We start from the raw sequence: 14682 nt of genomic DNA on the forward strand, positions 1-14682 counted from the left end.
GCTGTCACCTTTGACTTTGACTAAAATTCTTCACGGCAACTGCAAATCAAACTTCAATAACTGGGTTAGTTTCCGTCAAACAAACAAAATGAATCTTTATGTTAGTATGATATATAAGTGAAAATCTATAAGAAAGCATAAGACCAAAGAATTGTTATTTAAGAAAAAGCGAGGAGAAAAAATAGAAAGGGAGACATTTGCTGAGTAAAAATATTAGAAGATAAATTGAAATCACAACCATGAATTATATTTATGCAAGCACAATGAATGAACGTGTCTTGGTGAGGATTTTCTTAGCATCAGCCCACTAGGCTTGTGAACTATTGATTACAACTTTCTTCCCAACACTCAAAACATAACCCATCATATCAAAAACAAAATAAGCTGATTCCAAAACTAAGCGATCCTTCCGTAGTCTTTTCTCCCTCGGGATGTGGGTGGCACGCTTGTGACAGGATAATTTGCCCGACGCCCTACAGTAGAATGTAATGAGTTAAAAATAAATCAACTTATCCTATTGCACATGGAAACAGTATTATTGCTCTTACAAAGTTATATTTTAAGGGAGAGAAGTGGAGGAAGTGGCTTGTCAAACTAAAAGTAAGGAGGAGTACCCCATGGCATGCCATTATTAAGTGAACTATTTCCTGGAGAAAGAGGGCCCCCAGAATTAAAGCTGGATTGAGGGGGCTGGACTTTGATATGATTCCAGTCGCTTCCCCGAACAGCAGGTCTCCCATGATTGAAGCGCGGAAGGGATTGCTGTCCTAAACGGCTTGGCGAATTTTGTGAGATATGAGGCATGAAATGAGTAGGCTTTGACATTGAACGTCCATATCCAGCATGAACGTCATGAGATGGAGGACTGCCCATCTCTGTACGGGCAAACGCTTGAATAGGTCCATTTTGTCTGACATGCATCACATACAACCACAATGGATCAAGACATTAAGAAAATGGTAAAATAAAAAAGCACCAGCCAATGTCTCCTATAAAAAAAATCCACAACCACAAAGGATTTGCAAGGGTAAAGGGTCTGAAAGCACTGCCTTTGACATTGTTGTGATTAAGCGACTGATACGTCCCAACAAATTTGACATCACATATGGAAGCCTCTACAATCAAAAGCTTCCATATGTTGTCACGACATCTTCAAGTTCATTTAAAATATTTGTATCACAAAATACACAGTGCATAACCATTCACAGTTTATTTGGTTAAAATGTGAGCCTGCACCAATTACATATATATAAAAAAAAAAAAAAAAAAAAAAAAAAAAAAAAAAAAAAGATTAATCCTGTAATTAAAGTTCAATCAATAAAATGAACATGGCTATGAGCAACTAATAGTAACTATACATATTTACTCACGGGAATATGAAGGATACCTTTGAATCACTGAATTGGAGTTTTGATTTGATGCGCGGTTGGGTCTTCCTAAACCAACTGATGGATTAACGGGACCAAGATGCATGCCTTTGCTGAACTCAGTGCTTATAGAACTGACATCTGAACCATCCTCTTGTAGGAGAAGTTCATCACTGGGACATGGAAAAAAGATGTTATACCAACAAGTCAAATAAGCACAGGACTGTTAATCTATAAGCAGAACAATTAGGAACGCAAATTAATGAATTAAATCTAACAGAAATTATATAGAATAAAAAATAATCAACTGTGAATTTATTTACTTTTCACACGGCATAGTAATAATCCCAGTTACGCAATGTGGATTCTCCCTATAGTGAAGCCATATAAAGAGGCAATATTAACAAAATGCCACACTCCATTTCAAAACTAAATCTTCTCTCAGTAACATAACACTAAATGCATCTTATTATTATTCCATCATTATTGATCTTCACCCAGGGTAACGGAGTTGACAGTTATTACAATAACATGGAAATTGATCTCTTTAATTATAATTTAGATATGGTATTGGATAAGATAGAGGATTTTTATTGGTAACAAATATAAGTCAATGCCAACCGTAACACATTTAACAAATGGAAAAAAGTTAAACCATAACACAACTCTTAGTGACATCTTCCCGTCCATCCACCATAACTTGGCCAGGTGGTAACTCACCATAGAGGAGGCAAAGGGCTCATCAAACCACATCATTTTACAAAATTAATAAAACACACACACACACACATATGGATTATCTTTTACTCTTCCATTCGTTCTGAGAACAAGCAAACTTTCCTAACCAAACTATAGGACCTAATCATTCAAGTATGTAGTATGGTTTTCTACCAATTAGACCCATTAAACCACTCAATACACTTGAGGGAAAATAGGAATTCAATAAGATATAAATGCAAAGAAGCAAGAATGTTAGTGGTCTAGATTCAATCTAGGGTTTGTTAGGGAAAAAATATAGAGTAAATTCCTAATTTTTTACAGTCTTGTTTAAGCTTGTATTCAAATAGATAAGTTGTGATTTCAAAATCAGGGGTAATATTGTAATTCAGCTTACCTAGAAACTGTCCCTATTTCTTTAGGAGTCTTTAATTTTATTTTAAGTCTTAACTTTGAGTCCATGTTGAGTTGGGATAATGTTATTCTTTTAGTTTATTTAGTAGTTTTATAGTCCTTTTCTTAAAGACTTAAGAATTGTCTTAAAATTCTTTTTGTACAGGATTAGTATTAGTTGAAGTCTACCTATAACTAGGACAATAATGCTTTCATTTCAGCTTTGTTATAAACAAAATGAATAGTGATTATGCTTCTTCTAGTCATGTGATGCAATTCAACCCATGGGACCTTACATATGTGATTCCTAGGAAAGTTTAGGCGTGAAGACTAAATTCTTCAATGTTACTATTCAATGCATTGCTATTCACATTTAATAAACCAAACTCAACCAAAAATTAACTGTTCTAATCAGCCCCAAGCTGTCCCGCGTCAATTATGTAGAGTAATTGAAGAAAAAAAAAAAATCCAACCTTGCCTCTTGTTTTTCACCCTTTATTGACTGGCCTATCTCATATTAATTAATTAACTTCAAGAAAGCAATTTTCAATATCTTAACGAGACCATTCTTTATATAAAGAAAAATAAAATTATACAAGAAGTGCGTCAGCAATTGCTTCTAAGCTAATAAACTCAAATGGCCTAAGTTTAAATACTGAAAACTGAGAGCTATTTGCATGCATAGTTTTTGTTTGCAATTGCAACTATATTTAAATCTCCAGATGCACAGACTATAAATCTGAAGTTTTGCTGTGGTTGAAGTTATATTGCAATATGAATAACTCCATTTGCTTACCTGTAATTGGGATCCCAATCCCCTGGATCTGGCAATGACAGGCTTGTCTCAGGTTTATCATGAGATGGTCCCACACTTTGAGAGAATTGCATTTGCATATTCGAGGGCTTGAAGGAGCCTGGCATATTCTGAATAGCAGAGTGACCAGCAGTAATTCCACTACTCCCATGTTGCTGCATCCTGCTTGCAATGCTAGAATTTGACTGCCGATGGGAGGGTGAACTTCCAAGTACTGAAGGATTTCCCTCAGCTTGTGTAGAACTGGTGCCATCACTAAATTGCCCTTGCCAATGTGAAGATGGCATACTCTCTTGAGAATGAGAGGTTCCAGAATACCCCCAACTTTTTCTTCTATTGAACTGGGTAACTGCAGCCACTTTTCCTAAAGGTGATCCATGACAATTGTTCCTTGCTGGTGAAGTTGGACCATAATGTCCTGGAGAACCAGCAGAAATTTGACTGTAGGAAGTTGGTGGAGTGAATTGTGAGGGACTAGTGCCAAGGGGGAGTGGAGCAAAATTTCCTGTTGATGGACTCATACCAATTCCATTTGGATGTGAATACTGAACAAACCTCCGTCTTGCATCTGGACTACTTCCAAGCATTGACAGGCCAGCCTGTGCATGCATATTCATCCCAGAGGGACCAACTGGGGAATAATATGCAAACATATTACTGCCATCTCCATAACTCCCATAACTGCTTCCAAGGCCAATACCATCATTGTAGCTACCATGGCTTCCTATACTGCCATAGCTATTACCATGTGGATATGGAACCATTTGAATGTGTGGGCTGTTGTGAAGGGAAGCTCTAGTTCTTCCTGGAATCTGCATCACAAGTAAAAGTGCTGTAATTTCTTTTATCATTTTCCTCATCTTGTATCTGCATGCTTGCAGAATTTAAATGCACTGAGGTAGATGGTGTCACAATGATTACAAATTTGCAGGATTTCCATTCCTACTTTTAGTTCTTTCCCTCCTTTTTTTTGGGGGTGGGGGGTGGACAGGGGGTGTTGATGTTTTAATGGACAACAATGTCATTAATTATTAAAATCATGGAGTACTTAAAGGGGCAGGAAACTCACATTAGGAGAGAGACCAGCAGCAAACCAATGCCCACCACCTGGATGATGGTCCACCTTGAAATTTTGTGCAACGGGCTAAGAAAATGGAAAGAAGAAAAAGAAATCAGCATCATTTCAAAAGAATAACTATAGCATGCCACATGATATGGAGCTCCAACTGCAAGTAAACCAAAAATAACTAAATGCCGTAACAAAATGGAATTAGAGAGAGCCTAATCCAATAGAATACGAGAAGGACGAAAGAAAAGAAACAGAAAATAAAACCACCAAGTCTCAAGGCTGAAATAATTTTTTCTTCCTCTGCCTTGATTTATAATAATTACACAGATATAAAAAAGAGAAAAGAGGGAAGAGTTGTAGCCAGCAACTGCCTATCTAAAAGAAATATAAACAAAAACTTCAAGTGAGAAGACATGGAAACTGCAAGCCAGTACCATAAAAACTGGTGCCGGCTACTTGCAATCCTCAAAGAATACAACAATGAAGTCAAGCATCAAAAGCTACTTCTTGCAACTAAGTTCCTTTAGGCTTCATGATTATTTGAAAGAGAAAATGCAACCACACAAAATAACATATTAAAGAGACGTAGAGTACCAAAACAAAATGAAATAGAAGTGCTAATCAGTTATTAGGAATTAAAACAGGAGAATAATAATCCTCCAATGAAGATCTTATAATTATCCAAGCAACTTCCTTTACGCACACCATTCCCAAGCATTGGGAGTAATTAGTTTATGAATATGCAAATTTTGCCCGGTAACCTATTAAAGCTTCAAGCACCAATTTAAGAAGTGCCCAGGCTGATCTTAATTACCATGCGAGGGGTCTCTGGAGGAGGCTTGTAAGGACAGGTGAAAGGCTCCCCTGTTACAAAAGGGTGTTTTGAGGCCTGCAGGTAAATGCACAACAACTACATTAATCAAAAGTTGCAAATTTATATTGCATGGCAGCAGAAATTCTAAGACACGGTGAAATTGGTGAAAACTGAAGCACATTCAATTACCTGAAAAGGGGACCACCTTTTTGCAGGATCAAACTCAACAAGCCCTCTCAAGAAATCAATCAAAGCTAGTCGTATCTGACTTTCTGTTACATGTTCAGCATTTTACAAGCATCAGAAAATATAGCAATATATTAATGAAACTGTTAGATAAAACCAGATGCTACAGATATAGGAATAACCTTTTTTTCTATCTTCCTGTGGCAAATTCTTTCTGTAAGGATAGTTTCTAACAATTGCCTCAAGGTTCATATGATGGAAATACTCCTTCCCGATAGATGGTTTTTTCAACTCCCTCTGGGTGGAAACCAGCGACCATCAGAAAGCAGACAGTAATGTGTTCTAATAACAAAACAGAAAAGTGGACAACACCCTTTGTCTATAAGCTCTAAAGAGGAAAACTATATTTAGCTTTTGCAGTTTCATCTATTTAATAATTTTTCTCACTTCCAAAGCTAGAATATTGACACTTACAGATTCATATTCTTCCACTGTTAAGACTTGGTAAGCACTTTTTCCACCAAAGGAAACTTCACAATTCTCTACATTGTGGACACTTCCAATGCACTTAAAGAACTTACTTGTATTTTTTGCTTCCTTTAGTAGATAATCAGGGGGTTGTCCACTGCAACAACACAACCACGCATAAAAAGGTTGCTCAAAATAATTACTTAAGAATAACAATTTGGCAGCCTAACATGTTTCAATAATTAAATTATTTAAAGCATTGATATAAAAGGAAAGGATGCATGAAAATTAAGTGGTGATATATACTAGAAACTGATTGGCCTCATCAAGAAACAATTGATCACTTTTATAATTCATATAATTGAATAAAGAAAATAAAAGGAGTGCAGAAGGAGGAGGCACTAAAAATAAAAACCAAAAGGAGAAACAAAAATATAATTCATCTCATGGGTTCTAACTTCTTACCCAATTCACCTCTACCTTTTCAACTTCTAATATAGTATCAAAGCAAATTCAGCTTGATTCAATTATTCTCAATTCACCGGTATTGCCACTGGGTTTCAATTCGAGCTCTTGTCTGGATGTCCAGTTCCAGCAAGGCCCATTCAATTTTAAAGGCAAAAAACCCAGTTTAATTTCAAGGGAAGGATTTCAAGTGTAAGTGTCAACCGAATGTCCAGCCCAGTTGCACTTGAAGGGAGTGTTAAGAATCTCACATCGACTAAATATCAAATCCACAAAAGGCATATAAGGGTAACAAGCTAGCTAACTAATTGATTAGTATCTTTTAGCATTGGTTCGCCCATGTGAAAGTAAGCCTACATCACATATTTTCATCTCATGACATCTAACCTCTTACCCAATTCACCTCAGCCCAATTGCAGTTGAGGGGGAGGTTAAGAATCTCACATCGACTAAATATCAAATCCACAAAGAGCATATAAGAGTAGCAAGCTAGCTAGCTAATTGGTTAATACTAACCTTTTAGCATTAGTCGGGCTTAAGCTCAAATAAGCCCACATCAGACATCTTTATCTCATGGATTCTAATCTCTCACCTAATTCACTTCTACCCTTTCAACTTCTAATATAAACAAAATTCATTATTGAATTGCTCAGTGTAAAGAGAAGCTCAACAAAATGCCAATATATTTAGCCTTTAGTTTCTGGCGAGAGAGAGAGAGAGAGAGAGAGAGAGAGACTAACCCAAGTATTTCAATCATTCTTCTCAAAAGATCAAATTCTGAAGCTCCAGGGAAGAGCGGCAATCCTAGAAACAATTCCGCAACTATGCACCCAAAGGACCACATGTCAATTGCTGTAGTATATCTGGAATAGGTTAAGGTCCAAGCTAAAGCCCATGAAACCAAGACAAAGCAGAAATATACATAGATCATCATTAAGATCAAATGACGAATCAGAAGCAATCATGGGTAGTTAAAGCATAATTTTTAATACAATGGCAGTTCCACAGTTAATGTTGAAAAAAGAATCTCTTTGAATAACAAGATTCTTGTTACCAACAGAGCAAACAAACAGGCCATAGGAAAGAAAGCATGATGCTCGTTCTGTTTGTTGAGAAATTTTCTCCTAGTCATTTACACCTCTTCTGCATCGAAAGAAAATTTTACAATTGCTACTAAATATAGTAAGTGCATGGTCATGGCAGTGGATGATCTAGAGGACAAAAATATGCATAGTAATACCCTTGAGTAATGACAGTTAATTTGTAAGATTTGTGGTAGTTGCAGAAATAGATACCAGCAGGTGCGACCAACTGCGGCGGTCATTTCAAGCTACATGATAGAATAGTCAGTGGATTGGGGGGGAAGGCTTTTCATTGCACAAGTTTTGGAAACAGAAACACTAACTCCTTCCAAATGAGTACTAATATGTACACATCCACCCAATCACCGCAGGGAAAAAAGCAAGTGGTAGAAAGAATAAAGCAATTTTATTGGTTCAAAAGGATACTGATAGCCAAGAAGGACTTCTGGAGACCTGTAGTAACGACTCTGCAGAATAACATATACATGCAGTCACTAGACCTTTCACATAATGATAACAATAAGGGGGAAAAAAGCCTAGAAGTAAACATAGATGTGAACCTGGATGTAGGAGTAAACGGTACGATCCTCCATGCATGCTGATCCAAAGTCAATTATTTTAATTTCCGCTGGCTTCACACTGTTTTTCCACAGTACAAAAATTTGAATTGAACAGAAACAAAGACCTATTATAGAGTTTTTGCCCAAGACTCATCAAGAAAAGTAATTCACCTTGTGCACAGAAGAATGTTTTCTGGCTTTAAATCACAATGGATTATCCCAGCATCATTTAACAGAGCCAATCCACGTAAAATCTTTTCAGAAACACATTGAAACATTAAATAAGAAATAACTCCAAACATAATGTAGCATACAAGCAATTTTAATGGCCAAGCAAATATTGCGATACCTGCTTAGAGAACAATTGTACAATGCTCAGTGATAACCCCCTGAATTGATTTATCTTGATAAGCTCATACCTAAATAATTTTACAATGTCAAGCACATGCTGAGAAAAGGAATAAAAGCAGAAGCGACATATTATAATATACGAAGGTAAAAATGTCATTTTAAAATACACAACTTCTATCCAAGCTACTAAGAAAATAAAAATAGGTAGTCATGATGACTTACAGATTAGTGTCAAGTAGTTCAAAGCAGATGCACAAATGCCGCTGAAATACAAAATAATCATAAATACGAACAATGTGATGCTTATCTTCAGGGTCATACTTCTTGTTTAACTGTAAAGAACAAACGCAGAAATTTCAGTACTAATATCTTAGTGACTGGAAGAAGTACAGTTGATGAACCCATTTTTTATTACCGTTGTCAAAATAGATACTTCGACCAGAGCTTGCTGATAGTAAGCTGGTTGATTTTTAATTATCTTTACAGCAACAAAACTGTTGGTTTCTGAAACCCAGCATTTAGCAACCTGTCCAAAAGTCCCATGGCCAAGAACATCTTTGACAATGTATCTGCCAATGTGTTGTAACCAGGAAGACATCAAAATGCTTGAACTTGAATAATATACCTAACACCCTGAATTTTGGGGTCATTGCAAGTTAAGCTTATACAAATCATTGCCATATCAACTCTAGTTTTTAGCATGGACTTCAAAATTCACAATTGCCAAATTTTCTTTTGAAATTTCTTGCAATCTTTTCTTTGATTGACATAGTTGGAGGCATTTATGTGACTTTCCAGTAAGCTTTAAATTACACATGATTTATTAGAAACAACTGTATAAGAATTTAGAGAAATGTTTGAGATAATTGGATCTTTAGTTCACAAAAAATTACTTTTATTTGTAAAAACTATGCTTGTACACTTTTCCTTATTGACAAGAGTTTTCTCAGACTCTCCAATTTTCAAGATTTCACATAAATAATTAAGTAATAGTGAATATAAGTTTCTAAAATACTTTTATCATAAGTTTAGAATTGATAATGGTAACAATTTAAATCATGGCTTCAATTTATGATGAGCCCCCAAAGTTCAAGGTAGTAGATGTACTTATTACTGAATTTTACCAACTACGTAGTGACTTCTACAATCTTTTCTTATATCAAATTGAAGCACACCCTCATTGAACTTCAAAAGAAGATTAGAAAATAAAGCAAATTATCTATATACATATCCAAAGGATTTATCATCATTCTTTGGTTTCTAGAAACAATCATAGACAAGACGGTATATCGGGTTTCATGTATCGTCAAAGCTTATATGGGACCTAATGTTTATTATGGAGGATTATTTGACAGCTTGTTCACAGATCTCCATTGCTTTATGTTATCTCACTTTTCTCTTCTTCCACTTCTTGTATTATTATTCTACTTCTTATTTTTCGTTAACCACTATCCATCATTTTGCTGATACAGATTGACTTAAGCACAATGCCATCAACCATCTCCCCTAAATTTCCATAAATTTAAAAAAAAAAAAAAAAAAAAAAAAAAAAAAAAAAAAAAAAAAAAAGTAAAATTAAACCCATCTACCTCTTATTCTAGCACATTTCCCTTGAAAGATGGCCCACATCGTTTTTGACTACCAAGGTTATATATATTTATATGACACCAAGTATAATAAAAGACGACATTCATAAAAGGTGAAACATGTCCAGGAAATAACAACTGAAAAATCACGAGCAAACCTTCTCTGTGTCTCTAGATTGACCAGGGAAAAGTTTACAGTCAGAATAAGGTCAGAATGCACATTGTCATAGCCATCATTCAGGACTCCGATTGATGGGCTGGTCAAATATCTTTTTGGATTTAATTCTTCAGAATATGTGAACTGTGGATTGCATATTTGATAAGTCTCAACTATATCTTTGGTTAGCCTTGCTACCAACTGCACAAATTAAAAGCTGCCAGTCAGCACAAATGTCTTAAATAATGTGGACTAAAGAGTGCTCCAAGAACTTATAGGCAAACAGAGTCAATAGAGATGACAGTGATGATGGTAGACAAGTCCAAACATAAAATGGCAGTTTAATGGACTGTTAAACAAAAATGAAAGGCAGTAACCTACAAGGCAAGACACAAACATTAACACTGGGTGGCCAAAGGGAGGTCGATCGATGCGTAGCATCACTACATGCAACCTACTTTGACTACCCCGTTGTGTTTGTCCACACAGCCAATGTAGATTTCTTCAGAACCAATAATTATAGCAATTCAGATGCCCTTAGGTACCTAGTTTATACTATGATATAAGCAACCTGCAAAAGTACTGAATAAATCGAACTTGTGCATGCTTTTTCATCTATGCAATCACAGATTATGAGCTGGGTAAATTTAGGCATCATATAAAGTCTCAAAAATACATGTATGTTGCCAACAGGTTTCACTATAATATCCTCTTATTATGTATTAATCAGAATAACAGCTTTATAATCATCATATTAAGTTGCACTCAATTAAAAATAAAGATCAATGTGACTTAGCAGAATTTATCAAATCCAGTTCAGATCCCCATCCAATCCATCTGCATGTTCAATCAATCACAAAAAACCTCTACATTTTCATTGTAATTCACCCCAAAATTTAGGAAGAAAGAAATCATAGAAACCTAGAAAATCCTGCAATTCTTGATAAGGGGAAATCACACAAGGCCAACAAGTGAAGGAATAGATTGAACATTCCCATTTTTTCAGCTTTGAATAATGTCTTTGTGTCAAGATAAGCAAATGTAGTAACAGTGGAAATTGAAACAACCATTTATCAAGTGTTCTAAGCAAAATAAACCAACGGGAAGAGAAAAACTTGCACAACATGCTAATAAATATATGTTATTCACCTATTTCATACAAGCGATCTCATTTTCCCCCTAAATTAATCTAACATACACAAGTGTGTTAGGGGTTTGATTAGACCCAAAGAAAAATAACTAGCAACATACAAGGACTTAACCACCAAAAAAAAACAAAACAGTCTCTCATGACATGCAGGGGCGGAAAGTTGACGAACAAACCAGGGTTTAACAGGATGCAATTGACCTTGTCTCATAATCTCCCCGATTAAGGACGATTATGTTTAGTTGTTTTCAACATGAGGGCATCATTAATGAATACTCCCACTACTTGCTCTGAAACCATAACTATGAAAATTGAAAACATTTAAAAAAAATGGTTTAGAAAGCCTTTCAAAGACCCTTACATGATAGGGACCCCACACCAAACAAAAAAAAAAAAAAAACTTCCCTAAGCCCAACAACATCAATAGAAACTAAGATTCAATATAGCCCTACAAAAGTCAAAATCCCTAAAACTTCTTTAATTCCTATTTAAGAAATGACATCAAGGTCCTTTTGTAATTTATTGGCTATTTAATTCTTTCTAGTCCTTTTTCCACGAGAATTTTTTTTGAAAGAGAATGAAAGTATGAGTCTATGGAGAAGGACAAGGTTTTCATCAGAAAACAGGCAGCATAAGAATTCCTGCAAAAGATGCTCTTTGGCTCCAATAAATATCAGTGAGAAGAATCCATTCAAAGGCTTCAAAAGCATAGCACTGCCATGGAATCAAAACAAGTATCCTATCCATAACATTGTCATAATGATCTTTAAAATATTTTGCATTCCAATTCATTCTACCCCAATGCACCAAATAATGCGAAACGAGCACATTCAAGTCACTATATTTCCCTCTATTTCCTTGCTCTTCAATCCTTATGATTCCTACAAGCAAAAAACTTCTATTCATCTTTTTCTTTCCCCCTTGCTTTAGCATCTAAGACTTTATCATCTTATACTAATAATCCTATTATCAACACGTTGTTACCATCCTTAATATTTGAATCACCCAATTTGAACTTCCTCTTCAAACACATTAAACAAATGCCCCAATCTAGTCTCAACCTCCTGACTATTGAAATCCTATAATGATCCAAATGTAAAAGAATGGATATGGATATTATTATATTTTTTTAGTTCATTAATTTACGCAATACATCCGTCAAGTTTACTGAAATTTAAGGTTTGCAAGAGAATTTTCTATAATATAATTTCCATTTTATTAATGGATTTAATTGTCTCATTCATGATAACTTTTTTCACTCACATTACTAAATGTCAAATTCAAATTAAGTGGGTTTGCTCATAAGTATCCATATGTAGTCTTTAGTCCTTTAGAAGTCTAACCTTTATATGTAAAGTATATGACCAAGCCAAATTAAAAATTTATACATCTACATGTATATTGAACCTGACACTTGTCATATGCAGTTTTCCACCATTGTTCAAAATGTCTGATCTTTCTCTATTTTTAAAAAAGGTTAAGCTACATGAACCTTGAATTTTAAGGATTATTCTTGTCAAATGACCTAATTCCATAAAATTAGGGAAACAACCCCAATAGAATGTGTTGACAGCAAACAGGTTGGCGGAATATGCCTGATCCTGAAGCCCACTGCCAGCCATATGAACCAATCAACCTTTTGCACAGCACCTTGAGAAAATTCCGCCCAATTCAGTTTTCTAGGTTCCTTTGGACATATGCACAGACATACTTTTCAGCAAGGTTTTCACATAATTCTACTTTTCAATGTTTGCAATTCAGATTTTCTAAGTTGCAAAATTCTCTTTTTATTTTTATACTATATCTCTGTGATTATGAACGGATTTTCTGCTCTCCTTTGTCAAGAAATATATAAGATTAATAAGCATGAACAATAGAAATCTGTATATCATTAGCTTCTCTTTCTTTTTCTTCCTCTTCTTTTTTTTGTTCTTTTGTGCTTTTTCCACTTAAACAACCTAGTAATTTAGGATGTATAATAATAGTGTGTATTATGAAACAACAAAAATTTAGAACCTACATATTCGATATTTCAATTAAGTCCTATTTTCAGATTATGACAACTCTCTGGACACTTTCCCTCTTATTCAAAATTGCATCGAAAAATGTTTGCATTTTACACTAAGTCATCTTTGGAGCTAATAACCATGCTTTATTCTTTCAATGGTGAATCCTTCTACAGTTGCATATAGGCTTTATTCTTATTTATTTTCCCCTTAATGCATTAATATGTATTATACATTGTGCAGAATGATATTTAAACTGTTGCCACTGTGTAGGCAGCAGTCCTATATACAATGAGATTCATTTTCTTAATCTATTGGTGAAAATAAGTGCTACTTCTACTAATTCAACTAAGAATGTCCCAACCTTATTGCTAAGCATCCATTCACATTCTAAATCCTGAAGTTCTCACTTCATCTATAAAACACAAAATGCTCATATCTTAATACGCAAAACTGAAACCTACCTCACAAACCATCATCTCAAAAAAATGCAATCCAATGAAGTAGATAAAAACAAACCAAAATAAAATATACCCAGAAAAAGCACTCACAGGTCTTCTTACAACAACACGCAAGGCTTCTGCCTTGTTTGCAGATTGAATCCCGGGCGTGTACAGCTCAAATGCTAGCTGCCTCGGCTGCCACGCTTCCACTTCTTTTGCTTCATTACCGCCCAATCCATCCATTGACCCAATATTGAAAGATAAGAAAAAAAAAAAAGGGCAAAAACCCCCAAATCACACACTTATTCTGAACAGCTCCATTCCATTGCTATAAATCAAATAGCAGACAAAATCCAATTGATCAGCAATTGAACAGTCTGGTTCGATTACCCAATTGGGGTTGATCATCAAAGAACTACAACAATCCACCTACAGATTCTAATCCCATATCTCTTCATTCACTTATATGAAGTAAAAACCACAAAATCGCATTAATTGATCCATGAAAATAAACAAGATTCAGGGTTTTGATGGAATACACAGAGGCCTACTATAATAGACAAAAACCAAGATTGAAAACAAAAAAGAAAGAAAGAAATGAGATCAAAATTAGTAGAAGATTTAGGAGAAGATAATACAAGAAGCAAAATTTTCTATAATTTATTAATTTTGAATATAAAGACAAAGTAATTTATAATAAACAACAAAACAGACTAACGGATGAATAGAGACAGGATTGGAGATGATATAAAAAGAGACAGAGAGAAGGGTTTAGAGAGAGATAGAAAGACAGAGAGTCTTAGAGAGAAAAGAAGGGAAAGAGAGAGAAAAAACAGTGAAATTCTTTTATATACATGTACTATATGATATTATGATATATCGTGTTCGTTGCTCCAAAGGGAGTGTTCTTTGTTTTTCAAGATTTGTTTGTTTATGAAAAACAAGCCGCAGGCACTGTTTTTTTTTTTTTCTTTTCTTTTCTTTTTTCTTTTTTATTATTTTTTATATTAATATTTTATTTATTATCAATTCAGTGGGCTTTTTCTTACGTGTTCCC

General features: G+C 34.9%; 1 protein-coding gene across 1 annotated transcript; it reads right to left on the reverse strand.

Annotated features, from left to right (window-relative positions):
- Positions 1-225: 225 nt before the first annotated feature.
- YAK1 (YAK1-like protein 1) lies at positions 226-14514 on the reverse strand. The gene is made up of 18 exons (XM_012214890.4): positions 13734-14514; positions 10031-10230; positions 8702-8855; positions 8509-8618; positions 8285-8354; positions 8107-8189; positions 7936-8014; positions 7802-7842; positions 7034-7156; positions 5835-5985; positions 5543-5657; positions 5364-5446; positions 5175-5249; positions 4361-4435; positions 3274-4103; positions 1388-1540; positions 615-910; positions 226-473 (listed from the first exon to the last, which is right to left on the reverse strand). The coding sequence occupies exons 1-18, from the start codon at positions 13866-13868 to the stop codon at positions 397-399; spliced, it is 2850 nt and encodes a 949-aa protein (XP_012070280.1). The 5' UTR covers positions 13869-14514; the 3' UTR covers positions 226-396.
- Between the last annotated feature and the right edge of the window lie 168 nt (positions 14515-14682).

The sequence above is a fragment of the Jatropha curcas genome, chromosome 2 (genome assembly GCF_041381405.1).
Source record: "Jatropha curcas cultivar XTBG-Jc1 chromosome 2, XTBG_Jcur_1.0, whole genome shotgun sequence".
In the NCBI taxonomy this organism is placed as follows: Eukaryota; Viridiplantae; Streptophyta; class Magnoliopsida; order Malpighiales; family Euphorbiaceae; genus Jatropha; species Jatropha curcas.

Bases quoted from the DNA above. Each gene is read 5' to 3' on its own strand.
- YAK1 (XM_012214890.4), bottom strand. From the start codon at position 13,868: ATGGATGGATTGGGCGGTAATGAAGCAAAAGAAGTGGAAGCGTGGCAG. The intron at 911-1,387 runs GTATCCTTCATA...GATGCATGTCAG, and splicing joins TCCAATTCAGTGATTCAAAG to ACAAAATGGACCTATTCAAG. The intron at 474-614 runs GTACTCCTCCTT...ATTCTACTGTAG, and splicing joins TAATAATGGCATGCCATGGG to GGCGTCGGGCAAATTATCCT.